General features: G+C 38.4%; 1 protein-coding gene across 11 annotated transcripts in view; it reads left to right on the top strand.

Annotated features, from left to right (window-relative positions):
* ERBIN (erbb2 interacting protein) overlaps positions 1-7736 on the top strand; it is a 121394-nt gene extending 113658 nt beyond the window's left edge. For all 11 annotated transcript variants that reach the window (XM_083816634.1, XM_083816633.1, XM_083816640.1 and 8 more), the window contains 4 exons: positions 878-1087; positions 2128-2220; positions 2858-2932; positions 5097-7736. In XM_083816634.1, coding sequence (XP_083672760.1) covers positions 878-1087; positions 2128-2220; positions 2858-2932; positions 5097-5204 — 486 coding nt within the window. In that variant the 3' untranslated portion in view covers positions 5205-7736. The remainder of the gene's footprint in view (positions 1-877; positions 1088-2127; positions 2221-2857; positions 2933-5096) is intronic.
* Positions 7737-22525: the final 14789 nt, after the last annotated feature.

Genomic DNA, 22525 nt, shown 5'->3' with positions numbered 1-22525 from the left:
ATTTTGAAAAACAGAGTATCTTAGTATCCTTGTATCCTCTAACTAGTGGGATAACAGTCGTAGGCAGAAAAATATGCAACTCAAGACTGTGGCATTTCTGGAGTGTGGGAATCCTACAGAGGGATGACTGACTATTTAGGCTTCGTAAGAGTGGGAAGAAAGAAAAGGCTTCCCATCTCAATGTGGAGCTGCAGAGCCCCCTGTAGCTCTGGGGCTTCAGTAAGAAATGTGACCAACGTCATCCTTAGTGAAATGGTTAGTGAATTGCATGTCTTTACAGTTGAGTACCTTACTGCCATGATTATACCTATCAAATCAGTAACAGATGGCTTAAGAAAAGAATAACGTTTATTGGAAATACCATCATTACGGTTTTGATATTAAAATCTTGAGCTTATATGTGAATTTGTTTGGAAGGTCTTTGAGTGAAGTGGTCACCAAAAGATGCTCAGAGAGCAGATAACTTCTGTATCGTAGTTGTGTGGGGTTTTGTATCTTGTGTATGATCTACTGGGAATTGTTGTGGAAAATTTTACGTGATAAAAGTGCAATCTCCAAGATCAACCACGTGCCAGTACTGTCAATTATGCTGCCAGAAAATAATAGTCTAGGTAACTCAGTGAAAAAAGCATTTATCTAGTGTGCTCTGGTAGATTACCACACGTACTAAGTTTTTGTTTTTAAAACTTATTCTCATGGTGTCAGAGCAGATGACTCTCATGAAAACTGAGTGCAGTTGTGCATGATTCATAACAGTAGTTTTAGTAATGTTACTAAAATTAAAAGCAAACTTGAGAAATATTGAAATGATTAAGGAAGAATTGAGGATTGTTACTTACAGAATGTATGACAGTAAGAGTATTCATGTTTTATTCAGATACCTTTGACAAATGGGCAAATGTGCCAGCCTCAAAGACCTCAGGCAAACTACAGCCAAGTCCATCATCTGCCTCCTCAGTCATCAGTTGCAAGACATCCATCTAGAGAACAGCTAATTGATTACTTGATGTTGAAAGTTGCCCACCAACCTCCCTATGCCCAGTCACAGTGTTCTCCCAGACAAAGCCATGAAATGGTAAAGCAAGAGGTAAGAGTGAAATCTAATTTGAATGCATGACATCTGCCTGTTATAAAGAAAAATGTGGTAGATTTTTAAGAGGATGTACCAACAACTTACGCTTGCATCTTTTTACTGAGATAGAAATTTACTTCTTGACTACATTTATTGATCACCAACTTGTTATTTATGAGTAACTGAAAATCTCAAAGTACCAGTACAACTTCTAGTACTTTGCAGCTATTCATTGCTCTCTGTAATGGTTCAAAAATCTGCAAATGTAGAAGTATACAGCTGTGAACAAAAGTCAGGATTTAAAAAAAAAAGTGTGAGCATCTGATGCATGCTTGATAATAATAATTAGTTTTATTTAAGTTAGACGTTAGTGTAAGACTGGGTAAGAAATTCTCATAACCATTTGTTATTATCTCATAACCAATTATTTGTTTGGACCAATGTTTCTTGCATTGTGGGCAACCTTCTTTCTGCTCTTGCACATAAGATGTTTCCTTTGTATTGTTTTGTTATTTGAGAAAATACTGAGAGCTTTTCTTTCTGTCTTTCTTTGCTAGAATGAGTATGTCCGCTTTTTGTGCAAAATTTTGTTTTCTAATCAACTCCTCTGGCAAGAGAAAGGATAGACATTGTTGGTTATGTAGAACTGAGAATGAAAGTAGGAGCTAGGTTTAATTTAAAATTCAGCTAGAAGTAGCAAAGAAATAGGAGGAGCAAATTATTCTATATGAACATGTGCATTTGCTCGGGTCATTAAATTCATTTACATAATATCTATATCTCTGAATTTAAAATCTACATAGATTACTATGGTTATAATAGCAGTGATATTAGGATAAAACTTATGTACAATGATATAACATGCTGTTGTACTGAAATCTTGGTTTGAATTAATATTATGAGATACAATATCGTCTCAAATTGTCATAAATGCTTTTGAGTTTTTTTCTTTTTAAAAGCTTCTGTTCATATAAATTCCATAGTAATAAATTCATGACAGTAGAATTGAATGGAAATTTCAGCTGCTACTTCTAACTTTGCTTGTAACTAATTAGATTCGAGTGAGGATTGACAAGGATCCTGAACTTGGATTTAGTATATCAGGAGGAGTCGGTGGTAGAGGGAATCCATTCAGACCTGAAGATGATGTGAGTATTTTATAGTTATGTATCTTAAAATCATTCTGATTAGGAAATGTTTCCAGTGTTTACCAAAGGAGATTAAAAAATACAAATATATATATATATATCCTCCATATATATATATCCTCCAAATACAAATCACTCCAGGACTTGGTGGGAGAAAAGTGAGGAAAAAAGTTATTTACAAAAAATAAGGGTAGTAGGTGACCACTGTGTAGGCACATGGCAACACAAAGGATTGTTCTGACTGAATGTCACTTACAGTGTTCCAGATATCAGTCCACGGATTTGAGGTAATGAATCATGGAGTTTACACTTAGGAATTCTCTGAAAAGAGAATATGATTTAGCCTACAGCATTATTTCCGGTGGTTGTTAATTCGTCTTGACATACACATCTGCCAAATTAAACAAAGGCTTGAGTTACACATCAGGCAGATCAGAATTTGCCCTTCAATATTCCTTTAAAGGCAGTTTTCCTGGATTTAACATCAGAAGAGGACAGCAGCCACTAAAGCCTATAAAATAGTATTGCATTCTCTTCTGTTTAGGGTGGAAAATTGAAATGATGTTTTGAATTACATCTTTACACCATACTTTATGAAATAAGTTTTCAAAAATGTTTTACGCTTCTCTTTTTCAAGGGTATCTTTGTAACCAGAGTACAGCCGGAAGGACCAGCATCTATGTTGCTGCAGCCTGGGGATAAAATAATTCAGGTACTGTAGTCGTATAATTAACTATCATGTATAATATATCAGTTGATTTTTAATTTGCTTCTTTTCTAAGAGTAGAATGGTTAATTTTTGTGTAGATTGCCAGTATCTTTCCAGAAGCGTATCAGTATTCTGTAATGATCCTTTTTTCTTCCACCTAGCATTAGGATAAGTGATACAGGCTGAAGCATTAATCAGTTGGATCATTTTTCAAATTCTGAACATTTTTCATAATTTTGATAATTGTCCTCATGGATTGTAATAATAGTCCTTATGTCATTCAATATGGAATATGAGTGAGTTCATTTGGCTTTAGCATCATTCAGGTATTTAATTTGTAGTCATTCATATGCAGTATTCTGAATAATAAGTTGTCTGAACACTAGCAGTAGCTCCTCATGCCCTCCTTTCCCCAGCTGCATACATCTGTTGCATCCTGCCCCTCCCGCCCCCAGTCTACAGTTCCTGCCAGCCTTTGCTTCCTCTCCCCGAGCTGACAGGGGTTGGACAAGTGCAAGCACTGGCAGAAGCCGCTTCCTTGATGACTGATACCTGCACATACCTCCTGGCTACCCCATCTGCCACAAGAGAGCCCCGAATAGTTTTTTTCAACAGCCATGGCTTCTGGGCTGCAGCTGTGTAGCTTTTTCTATAGGAATTTAGTACCTTTCAGACCACTTCTGTATCAGATTTGTATGAAATTGTCTAATGAACTTACAGGTTATTTGTGGAAGGGTCGAGGAAGTAGACAATGGGATTATATGAGCCTTACTGTTTTAGAGAAACGGGCTAACAGGACACTTCAGCTGTGCTGTAGCCACACTTTAAGTTGCAGAGCTAGTCTTCTGATAAAAAAATATTTTTACTACTACACAATTACAAGTTTGAGAGTGTTTATAGAGTTACTCGAAATGACCGGTGTCTAGATAATTGTGTGCAAGTCTTAAGATACTGTTCCATACTAGGTTAGGACATTCTGTACAGATAATGGCTTGGAATGGTTACTGCTCTTACTGCTCTCTGAACAGACTGTACACTAAACTTCCTTTGCAGCCCTAGACAGATTTAAAAATTACTGCCTTTATAACAAAGAGTCCAGCTGGTAGCAACAGCATGTATTAGATAATGGGATGAGCACGCACAGCTCCAAAACGAGTAGCTAAGGCTCATGACTGTCCTTAGCTGGCACCTCTGTCATCTCTCTGGTGACACCATAGCTGACCTCTCTGTCACCGTGTAAGGGGCAGCACCTCTGGGAGAAAGGTGGGATGCACAGCTGGCAGCAGCAGTAGTTCAAACTGGACAAAATGAACTGTCATTCGGCAAGATTTTACTGCACAGACTGAATACGAATTTGCAGCAATACGCCCTGAGAAGTTGAACCATAGCCATGTTTTCCCTCTTTTCTGTGGGCTGCTTAGGATTGCCTGTGTTTGCCAAGCCAAGCCTGTTTTAGGAATGACAAAGGTACTTAGTCATAGGAAAATTGCAGCTGGGGGTGATCTCAGGAGGTCTCAAGCACAACATCCTGTTGAAAACAGTCAGCTCAGAGACTGGAATGTGTTACGTGGGGATTTATCCAGTCAGGTCCTGAAAAACATCCATGTGTAGAGACTGTATAACCTCACAGAGCAACCTGACTTGACTGCTGGACTCTGCTCAGAACAGAAAAAAAAAAGTTCGCTGCATCCAGTCTGAACTGTGAGCAAGGGGAAGAAAATCCTAAAAGGGCCTAAAATGCCCCATGAATATTTTTTGTTCAAGGCTTCAGTACTTCTTTATCTATCAGAAACGCCATTTCTAGTGTTTTAACTGAGATGTATCATCTATTCTTCATTTGCTTTTTTTAGCATAGCTATATTCAGACTGAAGAATAAGATAGATGCCTGCTGCTAATGGTTTAAAGTTCATTTTTTTTCTTTTGGTTATGTGCAAATGTATTCAGTACCTTTGGGGCAAAATTCTTCCAAGGCTAACACAACTGTTTAATTCCTTGTAGTGTACACCGAAATGTTCTACCGGCATCAGCAATGTAATCTGAGAATCAGCAGTGTTTTGCTGTGTGCGTTCATATAAGATGTTTTTTTATTTAAAACTTAGTTCAAGCTGAAGTAAACTAACATGAAATATGAGACTGCCATTCTTAATTCTAGATATTTCTTTTTAGGCTAATGGATACAGCTTCATAAATATTGACCATGGACAAGCAGTATCTTTGCTAAAGACTTTTCAGAATGCGGTGGAACTCATCATTGTGCGAGAAGTTTCTTCATAAATACTGTGGATAGCGGGAAAAAAGCCAGCAGGATTCATTGAAGGACTTATGGAAACTGAATATTTTGCCTATTTTTATATGTGAAAGGAACTTGAAAAGAATTATGATCAAAATTTGTACAGGAAATGAAATACTGAACTTGTGGTCAAAGGGGAATAAACCACTGTATAGAACATACAGGAAATCATTTTGGAAATGCATATGCTGAAAAAACTTGTTTTTAAGCATTATAGCAATCTAAGGATCACTCCTCCAAGAACAAACCTGTGTTGTTGTTTTGTACAGATGGTAGGTTTATTTTTGGATAATTCATACACATTACTAAACTTTGTGCAAGGCTTTGAGAAGCCTAGGTTGTAGCCAATGGACAGATGGCAGGGCTGTCTGTCCTGTAGCTGTTTATTGCCTTTATTTTTATTCACCAGATATTAATGTGTTTTGCTGAAACCACTTCTGTAGATATGAACAGGGGATATGAAATGTTGGCTTTGATATGTGCACATTGTATAGATGAATGGGTAGATGGAAGGTGGTGCTGTTTGGACAGAATAAAGGTCAGGTAAAACTGCTATCTGCTATCTAAATCTGGAATCAAGAAAGAAGTAAAAGTGTTTAGTTCTGGAATGTACGTCTACCAATAGAAAATGCAATATAAGATAATGGTGTTTTTTAGGAAGACTGTAATTACAAATTTGTGATATTCTACAGGATTTGTTCCTTATGTAGTCATTGAATATTCATTTGCCACGTGTGATTCATGTTTAGTTGGGTTTTCTTGAATACACAATTTTTTTCAACTGTGCTGTGGAAATGTGCCCAGAGGTTTTTCTGTGCTGTGGAAATCCCCAGTTTTGTGCAAATGGTGATACTTTTATCTTTATAAAAAGTACTCCATTTTAACCTTACAGATTTTTAAAATGAAACCGAAATGGCCAGTTTTTAAGGTTGTTGCCTGTAATACACATTTGAACACACACAAAGTAAATGATGCAGGAAGGATTCTGAAAGTCATCTTGATTTAGTTTGGCCTTTGCATTGCCTTGTTAATCAAAAAGGAAACCATACACATGGCGCTAGGTAACCAAAGCAAGTTTGTGAAACTTTGAACAGTGACGGAGAATTGCTGTGGTGAGATGGAGAGCAAAGGGAGGGTGTACTTACAACCCACCAGTTCGTAATGATGTTTCTTAAAGGGCTGTTCCTACAGGTAACATTAAATGTGAACTAGACACTTCAGAGTCATTAAAGGGTTTCTAACTATATTAATGTAATAGTGATTTACCACAGGCTGCCTTTGTTCCTTATTACTGTATAAAATATTCAATTATGCTTGTATTAATTTTGTTTACCAGAAACATTAACTTTATTTTTCTTTCTCCTTTGTAATTGAATAAAGACTGCATAATCTGCAGTGATAATTAATACACGGTTGTTATGGACCAGGGAAAAGTGCCATAGAAGACCAGTAACTGTTTTTAATCAGGGCTAATGATTAGCCTGTCATTGGAGCAATATTCAGTTATTGCAGTTCATTTTTATTTGCATATAAGTTGGTAGTTTGAAACAGATATGTTACTTTTTTCCACCCATGTGTACAAAAGTAAATTCTTTTAATAAAGCTAGCAAAAACACCAGCCTCCTTTAGTTTTGGGGAAAAGATCTGAAAGAGAGGAAATATTTAGCTAGCAGAAATAGGCAGTACTTCTTAAGTAAGTGAACTCAAATATTATTGCACTTCTTTCAAAGATGTTAACTATTGCTTATTGTACTGTGTATAGTTCTAATAATTTTAATTGAAACCCTTTAACAACTCTTTGTATATTTTAATTCTTTTTAGTTGATTTTCAGTAATATTTACATAGGAAATAATTTTTTTGATATATTAGCAGAAATGTGCTGTATTTTGATAAAAATTCACTTATTTTCTGTGTGCTGTTAATCTTTAAAAAAAAGAATGAGAAACATAGCTATATAATGGCAGGCTTCAGCGTTCCCTTTCTGAGATGTTTTGTTGTTGTTTATTTTTTATTGAAAAAAGATGATGTTCACATCACATGTTCATTACTTTTAATCATGTTATTTTTATCACACACTGCCTTTTAAAGGGAATGCATACAGACAAGTCCTAAATTAACTTGGTCTTCTACATAACCTGTATCTTTTGGAAGGGAAAGTACAAAAAGCAGAACTGATTCTTTACTGATCTTGTGTACATTGTGACTTTGTATACGTTTTACAGTACATTTGAGTATATCACTGAAGAATTGTACCGTGTTGTATTTTGCTTTAATGTTAACAGAGTTTTAAAATATATTATGTCACTTAATTTTCAGATTTACGTATCACATGACAATTCTACCAGGAAGTGTTTCGCTATGGTAGAACTGTAGTAATGGGGATTTATAGCAAGAAGTTTAGTACTTCTTGTGGAAACAGTTGGCCAAAGCTTGTCTTTGTTAAATTAGCAAATTAACCATGAAATAAAACATGAATTATACTGATTTTACTCAGTAAACTTTGGAGTTTTTAATGGATTGATATGTGTTTGTTCCTTCTGTGTCTGTGTGTAAAGGTCAATACATGTCAAGCTAGATGACTTTGCAGAGTGGGAGAAAGATGTCTCCTGAACTAGTCCAGCCAGGATTCAGCAGAAGAGACAATATCAGCACTTTTCATTTTGAATGCATCTTAAACTACATTTTGAACAGGAAAAAAAAAATCCATCAACAGCAGCAGTCACTCAGCATGGCAGTGAGTTGATGCAAACTGTTAATTCATTCTATTCTGAACAGTTCATTAAAGAATCAGTTCAACTGATGTAATGAAAAGATGAAGTCTCCCACATATTTATTATGTAAATATTTTTGAGTTACTTTTTTGGACTGGAGTTTAAAAAATGTGTATATACTTGAAAGCATTCTATGGACACAAACATAGCAATAAGCAACACACAGAATCAAACCTTTATCATTTGGGGGTTTTCGTTTGTTTCTTTAGAAATTTTCCCTTGTCAACAGCTATGAAATGTTTTTATCGATCAGCATTTATTCAACATTCCAAATTTTTGTATATAATTAGACTGTTTCTGAGGTAACACATGGAGAATAGATAATAAACTAATGCTCTTTAAAGCTGTGCGTAATTGACTTATTTAACTTCTAGGAAATTCTCCATGACACAAGTTTATTCTTCTGTAGTTTCTGTAGACCCTAATCCTCTATCAATATCCATTAATGCTCCGTGCATCTCAGTGCGACAGGAGTCTGCTCAAATTGATTTAATTGCAAGACTAGATTATTCACAAACAAACAACAACAACAACAAAAAAAAACCTATCTGAAAAAAGTAGTCTTGCAGTGAAATCATCTGTGTTAGCCAGTGGCTCCTCTTCTGAAGAGATGAGTAGTCTTTTTATGTCTGATGTAAATGAATTAGTTTCAATAGCAAAGAGGGTTGACTAAGTCAAGAAGCAGGGATAAAATGAGTCACTTTGGAGTGCTCTAATAAGATGTATGAGGGCTATTGAGTAAAGAAAGGGAAAAGTTTATCACAAAACTTCACAGGAGAGGCAAATGCAGATTACAGCTGGACAACTAGTTTTCTTGGAAACTACCTAACAATGTAATAATGCAGTTGTTTTTTTTCTATATGTGGAACTGGCATACCAATCTCATGTCTTGACTTTTCCTACTTTGTCCATAGAGAAAACAGACTCTAGCTGTAGCAGGTTACAGCCCTGATGTTGGTTACAACAGTGTTGGGCCCCCTCTGTATTTAAACTTTTCTGCATTTGTTGCCTGCTTTGAGTTTGGAATTTTTTCCCCCTTAATTTTGTCCTTGTTGGTACTCATCTGTAGGATTTTGTTGTCTTTTCTGCCTTTTATGCGTCAGACTTCAAATCTATTCTTTTCCATGTCACAGGTATTACTTGTTAGTATGCCAAGTTCCTGTGCAAGTCAGCCTTTGGTCTCCTATTTGATTTCACAACTGAACAGTTTACTTTTTCATCGGCCATGTGAATGCTGGATCATTCATGAGAATGCTGGATCCATCCTATCAATGTATATAAATACCTGAAGGGAAGTTGCCCAAACAAGTTGTGGAACCTTTTTCTTGGAGACCTTCAAAAGCCGCCTGGACCTGGTCCTGGGCAACCTGCTCTAGGTGTCCCTGCTTGAGCAGGGGAATTGGTCCAGGCAACCTACAGAGGTCCCTGCCAACTTCAACTGTTCTGTGATGCTGTGACATCTTTTGTATGTTCTCATTCCTGTTGAGAAATTTTAAGAGTACGTTCATACTTGTCAGGAATGGAGGAACCAAATGTGCCATTCTGTGAACGTATCAGTGCATACCCATCACAGCAGAGATCATTTAGGAAGTTCTTTCTTTGTCCATATAATTTAAAAGTTCCTTATTTTAACACAGTTTCCTGATATACTTAGTGCTGGTGTTTCACTAGGCTGGGTGGTCTCCAGTGTACAGAAGTGCTACTTCATCAAGCTGATAAAAGCACTTTATATTGACAAGGCAGTTGCTTCTAGGCTTGGGAACCCACTGTTTTTAATTCACATTCCTATTCATCCTTAACAAGTTAACAATAAAATATGTGATTTAATTTTCTTTGACATTAATTCATCTGATTCTTCTTACAATTTAGAAGATTTGTGACTAGAAAACTAATGACTGTTGGAAGGTAGAGGAAGTTTTCATAATGATGAGCTAAGAAAAAAGCCACTGGAAATTGACAAAAATGAATCTCATAGCACATTTCACATTATATCCCTGTAGTTTGTTTTTGAAATTAAGCTTTCTACAGCTACTGTGTTACTCAGTAACTGGGGCTTCCAGGTTACACCAGGGATGTACACACCCGGTCTCTGCACAGACTTATGTTCAAACAGTGAAAAGATTTTTGATTTTTAGATTTGACACATTTTTAAAAGTGATGGCTCAAGATGATGCAATTACTTGACTGTGTATCTTGAGTGTTACTACATCCACCACCACCTGTCCCATCTCTCCAAGCAGACAATGATCCTCAAAGAGGTTTCCACGGTCATGGAAACAAAACCCCTGTTGCTGACAGTTCTGCAACAATTTGTTGTAGTGCAGTGAGGAGTCCTCCTCCTCTGCCCTCATGGGGGTCCTTGAGGAGGACAGCATGTGGATCCCGTGCCCCTGCTGGGGAATGTGACCTATGGTGCATCACCATCACACCTGAGAACATTTAGGCTGGTCAGAACTCAGATGAGGACCTCTGCTTCACAGCTGCTGCATGAACTGCTGCATCTGCTGGCCGTGCTCCTGGCCTGGCTCTCATATAGGTCTCGTAGTGCCAGCTTCAAGGTGGGTGCCTCACGCTCCCAAAGCAAGGGCAGGTGCAAGCAAGGTGCCATCCAGGCACCCTGGGTCAAGGGCAGCTGACCACATTTGCCAGAGCTTCCACGGGCCCAAAACCCTGTGGCAGCAGCTACCCTCAAGTTTCTCAGGTGGCTCCCAGGAATCCTCCCTCCTCTTTTGCTATTTTCTAAGAGCCTCGTTTCAAGCATGGCATCTCGCCTGATTTCTGGCTCTCTGTGTTCTTGCATCTGCTTTTTCCTGACACTGTCTACATGATCACAACTGTATTTCTGTATTGCAAGTTTGAGATACTGCTTTGTGTTAAGGATAAGAGTTAAGTATAAAAAAAAAATGCTGCTATTTTGGCTAAAGGAGGAGAAAATGAGAAATAAACATTACAACCTCCATATTTTAGAATTACAACATACACCACAAATACTCTGCAGGATTTTGTACATTGGAAAAGTAGGTTGCAGTTAGCTCATTAAAGAGAAAATCTGTTAAGTAGTTACGGATAAACATTACTGAGCTGTGAAATACTCAGTTAACTTGTAGCTGCTGTCTCTCAATGGCTGAGTGAGGACATTTTTGGCAAACAATTTGCATGAATACCTGATCAAAAGTTTTAGAGACATAATAAGAAGAAACAGAACAAGTATGTGACTCTGCTGGCAATGAGATGGGCAAGAACATATTGAAGTTTCTGTTGCTGAAATGACATAGTTTTTTCTGCATGGCCTAAACTTTTGAGCATAAAGAATAAAATTTCCAATAACAGGAATTTTTAACTTTTTTTTTTTTGCAGATGCATAACACAAAGGGGAGTATGGCTCTGCACTTAATGCATTTCATGAGGCATGGATGCAAATTGCTGAGCTATTTCTGTTTCAGTATTTTCCATATTAATGAAGAAACTGTGACAGAATATTCAATCTTGTTTGCCAGACATGTAGAAATAATAATTTGGATAAACTTCCTAAGGAATGTCTCTTAATAGAGAAATTCATAGCAGATGAACCAGATGCTCTTCAGAGAAAACCTCATTCAATTGCTAATGCTGATGATTGAAACTTTGGAGGGAAAAAAAAAAAAGTGGAAAAAAGCATTCTAATGAATTATAAATATGCACTGGCAAAATACATGATTTGAAAGTATTATGCCAAGGCTCCTAACATCATAACATTTTAGCATATTTGATTGATTTTTGTCTGCAACAGCTTTCTCTCACAATAGAATAATCAACAACTGGTTTTGAATATGGAGAAAGTATTTTTGCTGAGAATATTTTTGCCAGAAGTACTTCAATTGAAAGCCATTGCTCCTGTACTGTGAGGTTTTCTAACAAATATTGAAACAAATTATAACAGCTGGTTAGCTGATGTGGTATTATGTCCTGGGAAAAATGAAATAATCATGTAAATTTTTTTTATTTGCTAATTATATTGGGAAATGACTGATGGAGTTGGTGTTGATATGTGCAGGGGCTAGAAAATACTCTGTTAGGCCTCCAGACAGATGAAACCTCTAAACATTTTTTTTCTATTGCATTTTAATTCAAAAAGCTATGAAAATACACTTGGTAATTTGAATAATGGGACAGACTCTGTAATAGGTGACTTGCAGTGCTTGTTTGTTTGTTTTTAAAATTGTAGGTTTTAATTATTTGATTATAGCATTAATATTGATATGCTAATTTTAAGGCATCTTAATATACTAAAACAATGAAAGACTTCTCAGCATTAGTACTGAACTTCAGCTGCTTTTCAATAATGTAAATTTTATACAACTTTCAAGTAAGAGTTATAAATTAAATGGTAGTATTTATTAGCAAAATTTTTATGAGGCCAGTAGTGATAATAGACAAATAAAATAACATTCATAATTAAATTTAGAATACAAAATTGTGTCCCGTATATTTTTGAATATAGTGGTAGCCATTTTTTGATGCTTTGTAAAAATAATTTCAGTATATTCGACTTCTTCACTGTGATCATAAGAGTTTTAAAAAATCTTACAGGTTTCAGGATTTTTTTTCAAGTTAACTTGTTTACCAGCAACCTAATTAATTCCTAGGAAGATTGTCATGACTAGAATAAATATTTAATTTTACCTGTTATTTGTTCAAAACTGTTTTAATTGCCCAAATATTCACCTTGAATCAAGGACATTGCATAAAAATTGGTATGAAGAGAAAGCTAGCTAGAAGCCATTAGAAATGATCACAGACTCAAAGTTGGAGGGTGTCCACAGAGTTTTGTAGTTGCAACTCAACACTTATTAATAAACAATAACTATATACATCCAAATTAATTGCCCAAACTACCAACATATTTATTCCCTTCATTTTAAAATTATTTAGAATGCACAAGCCTGAAATTTTCATGAAGGAACATGTCCATACCGTTTCTTAAGAGAACATTTACTTTCGTCTATGTGCATTTGACAGCAGGTGGTATGATTAAATAGCAATAATAATAATGTATTTTAAGAATTTGTGTGGGAGGTATAAAGCGTACTATAAAGTCCTTTGCCTGAGACATGCAAGGCACCAAGCAGATTCTGAGCTATACTCTGTACAGGAACAGGTGGAGGTGCCTTTGTCCCTTAAACAGTCATTGTTCTCTGGTTGAGAGAAAGACTCTTGGACACATAGGTAGGAACGCCAACACCCCCTACCCCCTCCCCCCTTTTTTGGGGGGGAAGCAAATTGATATGTTTTTCACTTCTTGTTGCCATTTCTGTTGCCATTTCCTGGATGAGTGCTCTAAACAAGCAGGGTATCATGTGAAAGGGAGACACACTTTCTTTGAAAAGAAAGTGGTGACCCAATTCCCTCAGGAGGAGCGTGTGGAGGTTGTCTGGATTCTTGCACACTGGGATAAAAGAAATTTATCCTTTTTATCTTCTTTGTGGGGACAGGACAAGGGGCAATGGCCACAAAATTGAGCACAGGAAGTTCCGCACCAACATGCGAAAGAATTTCTTCACGGTGAGGGTGACGGAGCACTGGAACAGGCTGCCCAGGGAGGCTGTGGAGTCTCCTCTGGAGATATCCAAGGCCCATCTGGACGCCTACCTGGGCAGCCTGCTCTAAGGAACCTGCTTTGGCAGGGGGGTTGGACACAATGATCTCTTGAGGTCCCTTCCAACCCCTACAATTCTGTAAGGAAAAACAAAACAAAACAAAACAAAACACCTGTGAAGGTCAGGCACCTCTAGAGTTAGGGTGGTTGTCTGTTGGATACAATTTCTTTACTATATTTTGCAGTAACATCCTGTTATATTCTGGTATATTTTCAATCTTCACAATTATAAAGATTATAATCCTTTTATTTTCCGTAAAAGCCTTTATTTTTGTGCCAAGAAGGAGTCTGGGAACTAAAGCTACTGGCAAAGGGTTATTGTGTCCAAACCTCTTCATCTTGACATGCCGCACGACATGCATGATCGGATTTGAAGTGTGTACTGTACCATTATTCATACCATTTTTCTTCGAGTCTCAGATGAGAATTTGGTAAACTGATGTGATCAATATTGATATTATATTTCCCTGTATAAACCAGCAAAAAATTTCTTTGACATTAAGAATCTGTGAGCAAATTAAAGCAGCCACTTCAGCTGTGACAATACCCAAATTATAGTCCTTCAAAACAATCACCCCAAACCAAAATCTCACTACTAAGGTGAGTTTTCAATTTCAGGTGATATTAGCCAACTGAAGATCATAGAATCATAGAATATCCCAAGTTGGCAGGGACCCTCAAAGATCATCGAGTCCAACTCCTGGGTCACCAAAAGACCACCCAAAACTCAGACCATGTGTCTGAGAGCATTGTCCAAACACTTCTTGAACTCTGTCAGGCTTGGGACCGTGACAGCTGCCCTGGGGAGCCTGTCCCAGTTCTCAGTGCAGAACCTTTCCCTAACCCCCAGCCCGACCCTCCCCTGTCCCAGCTCCATGCCGTTCCCTCGGGTCCTGTCGCTGTCCCCAGAGAGCAGAGCTCAGCGCCTGCCCCTCCGCTCCCCTCGTGAGGGAGCTGCAGGCCGCCATGAGGCCTCCCCTCAGCCCCCTCTGCTCTGGGCTGAGCAAACCAAGGGACCTCAGCTGCTCCTCAGACATCTTGCCCTCTAGAGCCTTCACCATCCTCGGAGCCCTCCTTTAGACACTTTCAAACAGCTTTATGTCCTTCTTATACTGTGGTGCCCAAAACTGCACACAGTGCTCAAGGAGAGGCCACACCAGCGCAGGGCAGAACGGGACAATCCCTTCCCCTGACCAGCTAGCAATGCTGTGCCTGATGCGCCCCAGGGTACAGAGCTGGCCCTTTTAGCTGACAGGGCACACTGCTGGTTTGTATTCAACTTGTCATCAACCAGAACCCCCAGTTCCCTTTCCGCAGCCTATCATCCCCCAGTCTGTCCCTATAGCAAGGATTGCCCCTTCCCAGGTGCAAAATCTGGCACTTGCTCTTTTTAAACTTCATGCAGCTGGGGATAGCCCAAAGGTGATGCTCTAAGAACTCAGGTTTATCAAACCAATATCTATGATGACAGTGATTCATTTTAAAGTATATTCATAAAAAATTTAGTTTCATACACACATAATTGATGTGTGGGAATTTATATGTGCTAAAACAGGGTCATCTAAAAAACCCTTTTGAGAGCATGTGCTTCTGTAATCCATTGTTGTCTGGAAAATACTAGATTTCATAAATGACTGAAGAAATACTAGCCTGAAATGATAATTGCATGCAGAGTTTATTCTCAGTTCTATCTTTATGCAGTTTATTCTCAAATCTACCTTTTACCTCGTTTGTCTCATTTTTGCAGTCTGTAAATGGTGGAGATAATTTGTTGATATGCACTTGGAAATCCAGAGATAAAAGCGCTATCTAGATGCTATTAGTCATCAGCTAATTTTGGAGTAAGATTTAAAAAACCTAAAAGCTAAAAAAAATCTATTCCATCTTTGACTATGTAAGCAATTTTATAAGGAGAAAAGGGGCTTTATTATAAAACACACTCAATTAGCTGCTGATGTGTCTCTTACAACTGTTACTACTGTGCTAAATACAACAATCCTCTTCTTCACGTGCTTGCAGTAACAGAGAGACAAAGCAGGTGCAGAAATCTCACAGTTGTTTCAGTTTACCAATGCTTGTTTGTTTAGATGACTGCTAAACAGAGGTAGGGTGTTTGACAAGGTTTTACCTCCTAGTATTGAGTATGTTGAGGTTGTCCATTACTCTCAATGTGGGCAGGATTTTAAGAAATCTAGTTCAGGCTTCATCCCTCGGGGATGGAGGGAGGAAGTCACTACTACAGAAATATTATGTTAAAAAAATTTCCTATAGTTTTGCTGGGTAGGGATATAAAATTGTTCTCATGCTTTGTTGAAAAATAAGTATTGTTAAATGTGTTTTTATTTTATTTTTGAGACTGCAGAACTGGTGGGTTATGGATTATTTCTTAGAATCAAGGGTTTGAGCTCTGTAAAATGGGTATATACCCATTATATATAAAAATGTATATATAGTAAAATACATATTTTACATCTCTCTATATATCTATCTAAATAGTATGGCATACACTAAAATGAGAACAGCTACCTGATAAATCTGAAAGGTATGGGAATGGAAAGGGGTGTGAAAACAATTTCTAGCATTTGGGAAGAACCGTGGATTTGTAGGGGTTTAGAACCAAGTCTGCGGTCTGTGAAACGCTACAAAGTTAACCTTTTCTAGTTTTTCTGTATTTGAAACTTAGCTACACTGGAACTGACCTGTTAGTCTGAATTGCGTTAGTTATATCAAAAGTTCTACTTCATGTGCATTTATTCCAAAGTAAAATACACTGAGAGAACTGTAGATGTAGGCACAATATGTGTTGCTGTTTTCTGATTTCATGTTAACCACACACTTTGACAAGAAGCAGCTCATGCTGTCAGAACTGAGGTTTTGGCCACATGCAGATCTTGGCAAGCATCTCTGCATTAATTTATACATTGAGTAAAATTCCTGACTGATTATAGGAGGCAGAAAAATATCCTGACCTGGAGCATGTGTCTAAGGAAAAACAAAACAAAAACACAACAGATAATAAAGAGTATTATCTGCTGATAGCTTCAATAGGAAACCTACTATGAATAGCAGGTGGAAACTGGCATTTGAAGTTCATACCTGTTTCTTAACTCACAAGAGAAGAGAATATTTGTATTGTAAAAGATACATTTGTCCCCTGTGTTCTGTATCCCCCATCTATGCAAAACCTTGGAATTTTGGTCATATAGTAATACAAATGGTGTAAAGTTACTGTTTATGGAAACAAACTTAAGCAGCCAAAGCAATACAAATATACTTGCTCCTTGTGTTGCTCATGAAAGAACATGCAGGAAAAAGAAAGCTTTATTTGGATCTCTACAACAAATCAATACAGTCCTATTTCAATCACTCTTACATGCTGAAAGATAAAAATTGAACACAAATACAAAATCTTAATAAAAGTAATAATAGTAAAAAATACACAACTTGTATGCTTTAGTGAGAACCAAAGGTGCTAGCCTTGGTTAGATGATGGCAGTATTTTAAACATTTGTACCATTCACTTGAACGTTTCTTGAAGTCCCAATTACAGGTCAGAAGTTCTTTAAATTCAAACTGTGTTACACAATGGTTGTTTTAATCTTTGGACATTTCTCCCCTAAAGACTGTTGGCTTTTTTTTTCTTTCTGAGTTCAGCTCATAACTGCAGAATTATGAAAGCTTGACTGAATAACAGAACAAAGAATGTATTGTTAGCATCCTGCAAGAGTATTAATGTGATCTGATGTATAAATAGCCTACACTGAAACACCCAGTTATTTTACAACTAAACTCAGTTGAGAAATGCCCGCTGAAAGGAATATCAGTCATACGGCCACCCTACCACTCTGTGTGTGGCTCTTCCCCAAACAATGTACCTGTCAGTCATTTTTCTTTGTTTAATTGAGCATTACAGTAAGTCAGGTGAGTAACAGGTGTTACAATGCCATTCAAAGAACTGGTAAATCAGAAAAATATGATGAGTAGGAATAGCTGTTTTGACATAAGGACAAATACTTTGACAGATATAAATGTCTGAGATCAGCTGTTTCTGCTGGCAGTGATGCAAATTCATTGAGGTTTTCCAGTACCCATGGAAGGTTTTTCAGACAAAGCTCTATGTAGACTGTCTTACAGTTGTACTTGAGTTGACAGTAATAGGCTTGATGTTCTGTGTGCTCCCTGCCCAATGTAAAGTATTACTTCACATGGTTGACTGAGCAATTCCAAACATTGTTTGCTACAACATTAACTAGGCAACTGGGAACTAGGCCTTCCATACAGAAATGCTGTTTGTAATTAATCACATCTTCATGGAGGTCAGGCATCGTTCCTTTCTGTTACAGAAGAACAGAAAAAACAAATACATGGTTCATATTTGTTCTGCTATTTGAGCTAGTAACACCCCTCTTGCTTTTTGATCATATTGTTTCAAACCCTGTACAATGCAGTTGTATTTGAGCAAAGCATTGCTGACTCTACTCAACAGTTTTGACAATGACAGTAAGAATTATAGTCTGTTAGGTTCTGTCTCCTTGAAGAAGACAGATGATTATGGAAAACATTAATGAAATTGCTCAAGGATATTGTAAGGAAGAATTTATGTAAAATAATAAGAAGAATGAAAGAATGAACCATTCAACCAGCTATAATTAGCGATCTGCATTGACTATAGGCATGGATATTCAAAGATTTCCTGAATTATTAAAGAACATTTCTGCTATTATAGAAAGCTAAGTGAAAAGCATTCTTCCAAATTTCTTACCAAGCAAGAATGGATTCCAGGATTCCAGACGTGGCCGCACCAGTACTAAATAGAGGAGGAAAATCACTTTATTCAACCTGTTGGTGATGCTCTTCCTAATGAAACCCGGGGCCTTCTTTGCAACAAGGGTGCACTACTTGCTCAAGTAAAACTTGTTCAACAGGGTTTGCAGGTTCTTTCTGCCAGTCAGCTTTCCAGCCAGTTAGCCCCCAGCATGTCCTGGTGCATGGGATTATTCCTGCCCAGGTGCAGGACTTTGCATTTCTCTTTGCTTAACAACAAGAGATGTGCGTCAGTCCATTTCTCCCGTTTGCTGAGGTCCCTCAGAATGGCAGCACATATTCTATTGTATCAGCTTCTCCTTCCAGTTCTACATCTCCTGCAACCCTGCTGAGGGTACACTCCGTCCCACTGTCCAGGTCATTAATGAAGATATTCAGCAGTATTGGACTCTGTACTGACCCCTGGGGTACACTACTGTAGACTCATCTCCAGCTGGATTTTGTGACACTGATCACAAACAACCCTTTGAGCACGGCAGTTTGGCCAGTTTTCAATCCACCCAATTTCCCTTTTATCTGGTCTGTACTTCACTGTTTTTTTTATGAGGATGTTATGGTATGGAGTGATAAAAGCCTTACTAAAGTTGAGATAAATGCTATCAGCTGCTCTCCCTTTTTTTTTTTTTTTTTTTTTTTTTTTTTTCACAGAGCCAGTCCTTTTACTGCAGAAGGCAATCGGGCTGGTCAGGCATGATTTCCCTTTCACAAATCCATGCTGACTACTCCCGATCATCTTCTTTCTCTTACTATGTTTGAAAATGGCGTCCAGGTGGATTTGCTCTGTTTCTTTCCCAGGGATTAAGGTGAGGCTGACTGACCTGTAGGTTTCCAGATACTCCTTACTGCCCATAGAGAATTTAGGGGCAATATTCACTTTTTTCCCCAGTCCTCTTCTAGCTCCCCCAATCACCACAATCTATCAAAGATGAACAATAGCAGCCTTATAATGACATTGGCTCATTGTTCATGGGAACATCCCATCAGGTCTCATGGGCTTGTGCATGTCCACTTTGTCCAATGTTCTCTTACCAGACTCTACCTTGTGTATGTTTCTTTTTTGTGTTTGACTTTTGTCACAAACTCCTTGTTTATCGCTGCAGGCTTCTTAACAGCTATGCTTGACTTCCTGCACAGTTCTTCAGGAAGAAAAGTTCTTGAGCTTGGAGGGGTGAATCAAAAAAAGATAGCTGTCTTGGGCCCTTCTTTTCAGACCATTTTCCATGGAATTCTTCCAGGCCAGAACATAAGCAAGTTAAAGTCTGCTCTCAAAAAGTCCAGGGTTGTGATCCTGATACTTGCTTTTATCCCTCCTCTCAGGATCCCAAACTCCACAATCTAGTGAATTCCATTGCAGCCAACTCTGTCCTTGATCTTCATGTCTCTGCCCAGTTCTTTGTTGTTGGTATGAGATCCAGTAAAGCGTCCCCCTCTTATCAGCTTCATGATCACCTGTGTTAGGAAGTTATAACACTGCTGGTATCTTCTGGATTGTTTGTAACCTGCTGTTACAAACAATCTATTGCAAAAAAAATCTGTTACAAAAAATCTGTTATCCTTCCAGCAGATTTTGGGGTCATTAAAGTCTCCCATGAGGACCAGGGCCTGCTAACAAGAAGCTTCTTCCAGCTGTCTGAAGAAGGCCTCATCTGCTTCTTTCTCTTGACTGGGTGGTCTGTAGGAGACACCCACAGAATTGACAGTGTTGGTCTGCCCACTGATCCTAACCCATAAACGCTCAGCTGGCTCATCTCTCCGGCACAACTCCATATATTCCACCTGCTCTTCCATGTAAAGGGCAACCTTCCCTCCCCATCTTCCCAGCTTGTCCATCACAAAGAGCCTGCAACCTTGCAGACCTTCAGGTCTGTGAGCTGTTCCACCACATCCATGTGATCCCTGTAACATATCAGCCCTGCAACTGCATGTGGATATCTAATTCGTTGTTTGTTCACTGTGCTCTGTGCATTAGTGTCCAGGTACTTCAGACTGGCATCCGGTTTTGCTGATTTCCCAGGAAAGATAATGAGGGCTTTCACCATAATGCTGTCCTCTTGGCATCTGTACATGCTCCATTAGGATCACACACAAGTTTCTAGTATAAATGCAAAACAGCGTAGTTCCAGCCACTGTACACTTCCAAAGCTTGGTGTTGTGAAAGAAAGCCCCTAGTTATTCATTATATTAGAAAAGCACAGACTGTAAGTGCCGCAGAGGGAACATACACTGCCCGTTATGTCTGCTCTCCTTAACAGAGCACTATGGACAGCTGCCCACCACGCTTTCAAAGATGGTTGTGTTTATTCTATGGCAGGTAATTATCACAAGCTAATTACAAAATAAGCCTATATTTAGGCTGCACAGCCTTAAGTGCCGCAGGAATAGTTGAATCTGAAGCTAAATTTTACCTCATGTAAATTGCCCAAGACTTAGAATTGTCTCATTTCAGTGAAAGATTTTCTCATTTGCTTCTACTTGCAATTAATGTTCCCCAGTAATTGTTTTTTAAACCTTGTGGAAAGACTGAGAAGTACAGTCTTAGACAAAAGTAAAATACTTTTGTTTAAAGACTTTATCATTTTATGTGTGGTTATTGCTGTTTAGAATAGTTCAGTCAGAGGGGACCTTCAGAGGTCATGAACTGCCTGACCCCTTCAGGGCTAACCACAACTTAAAGCACATTACTGAGGATGTTATCCAAATGTCTCTGAGCACGGACAGGCACAGGGCGTCAGCCACCTCTCTAGGAAGATTTTTCCAGCGTTTGACCACCTTCATGGGAAAGACATTTTTGATCATGTCCAGTCTGAACCTCCCCTGGTGCAGCTTTGTGCTGTTCTCTTGTGTCCTGTCATCGGTGAGGCCAGCACCTCCCTCTGCACGCCCCCTCCTCAGGAGGTCACAGAGAGCAGTGAGGCCGCCTCTTGGCCTCCTCAGCTCCAGACAGGACAAGCCCGGTGTCCTCAGCCTTCCAGCCCTGTTACCAACTTTGTTGCCCTTCTCTAGATGCTTTGAAGCAACTTACCATCCTTTTTGTATTGGAAGCCATACTGCACACAGTGCTCAAGGTGAGGCTGCACCAACACTACACTCAGCGGGAGAATCGCCTCCTCTGACCAGCTGGCTGTGCTGCGTTGTGTTCAATACACTCAGAAATGTGGTTTGCACTCCTGGCTGCCAGGGCACACTGCATGTTAATCCTGCTGTTGACAATCATCTCCAGATCATTTCAGAAGCTAAAAGAACGAGGGCAGGGCAGGATGCACTTTTAGAGATTGTTCTCTATATTCAGGAAAAACTAAGTTGATTATTAAGACAAATGCTGTAAATTGTAGCAGAGGTAAGCAAGTAATCCGTATTCAGAGATCTGTTCCATAACTCTAAAAAACCCTCACTCTTCTGTTTTAAGAAAGTATTGCTTATTTGTCCTTGTGAACACAAGCTGGTTTATCATCTATTATTTGCCTTCACTTTACCTGAAAACTGTTCATACCAGAAGAACTTACGAATTACAAAGTCCCACCTAGTCCAATTGCCAGAGCAACTTTGAAGGAGAGTTGAAGAAAGGGAATGTGCATATTTTGACTGCTCAATTGCTGATAAACCAGCTCCCTTTGAAGCATAGTTTGCATCTGTTTTATGTATTAATAATAGGAATTATGGAGTAATAACTTCCCTCTCCTAGGAAAGGTGTAAATGAATATTTTTGAGAATTAGGATAATGAGTGTAAAGCTGTTCTCCAGAGCACCCGATCAACTCTGGGTAACTCTGCAATTACAAAGGGTTTTCTGAAACCGCATTTAGAGTGCCAGGACTGGAGCTCAGTAAAAAGCCATTGTTTGGGTTGTCAGGAGATTGATGTTGAGATCTGCAGCTGGGAGAAGTTTAAGGACTGCTGCACTGTGGGAATGGAATGACTTGGTCTTTGAGAGCTCACCTGACTTCATTGCTCATACACATAAGGTAAAATGAAATAATTTATTTACTTAATTTAAGCACAAAAATCCAGTTACTAAGAAGTATAAAAACAGGTGAGAAAAAATGAAAAGAAGCCTCTACATGTATTAATCCAGCAC

The sequence above is a fragment of the Anser anser genome, assembly GCF_964211835.1.
Source record: "Anser anser genome assembly, chromosome: Z".
Classification (NCBI taxonomy): domain Eukaryota; kingdom Metazoa; phylum Chordata; class Aves; order Anseriformes; family Anatidae; genus Anser; species Anser anser.
This window is presented reverse-complemented; position numbering and strand designations above follow the sequence as displayed.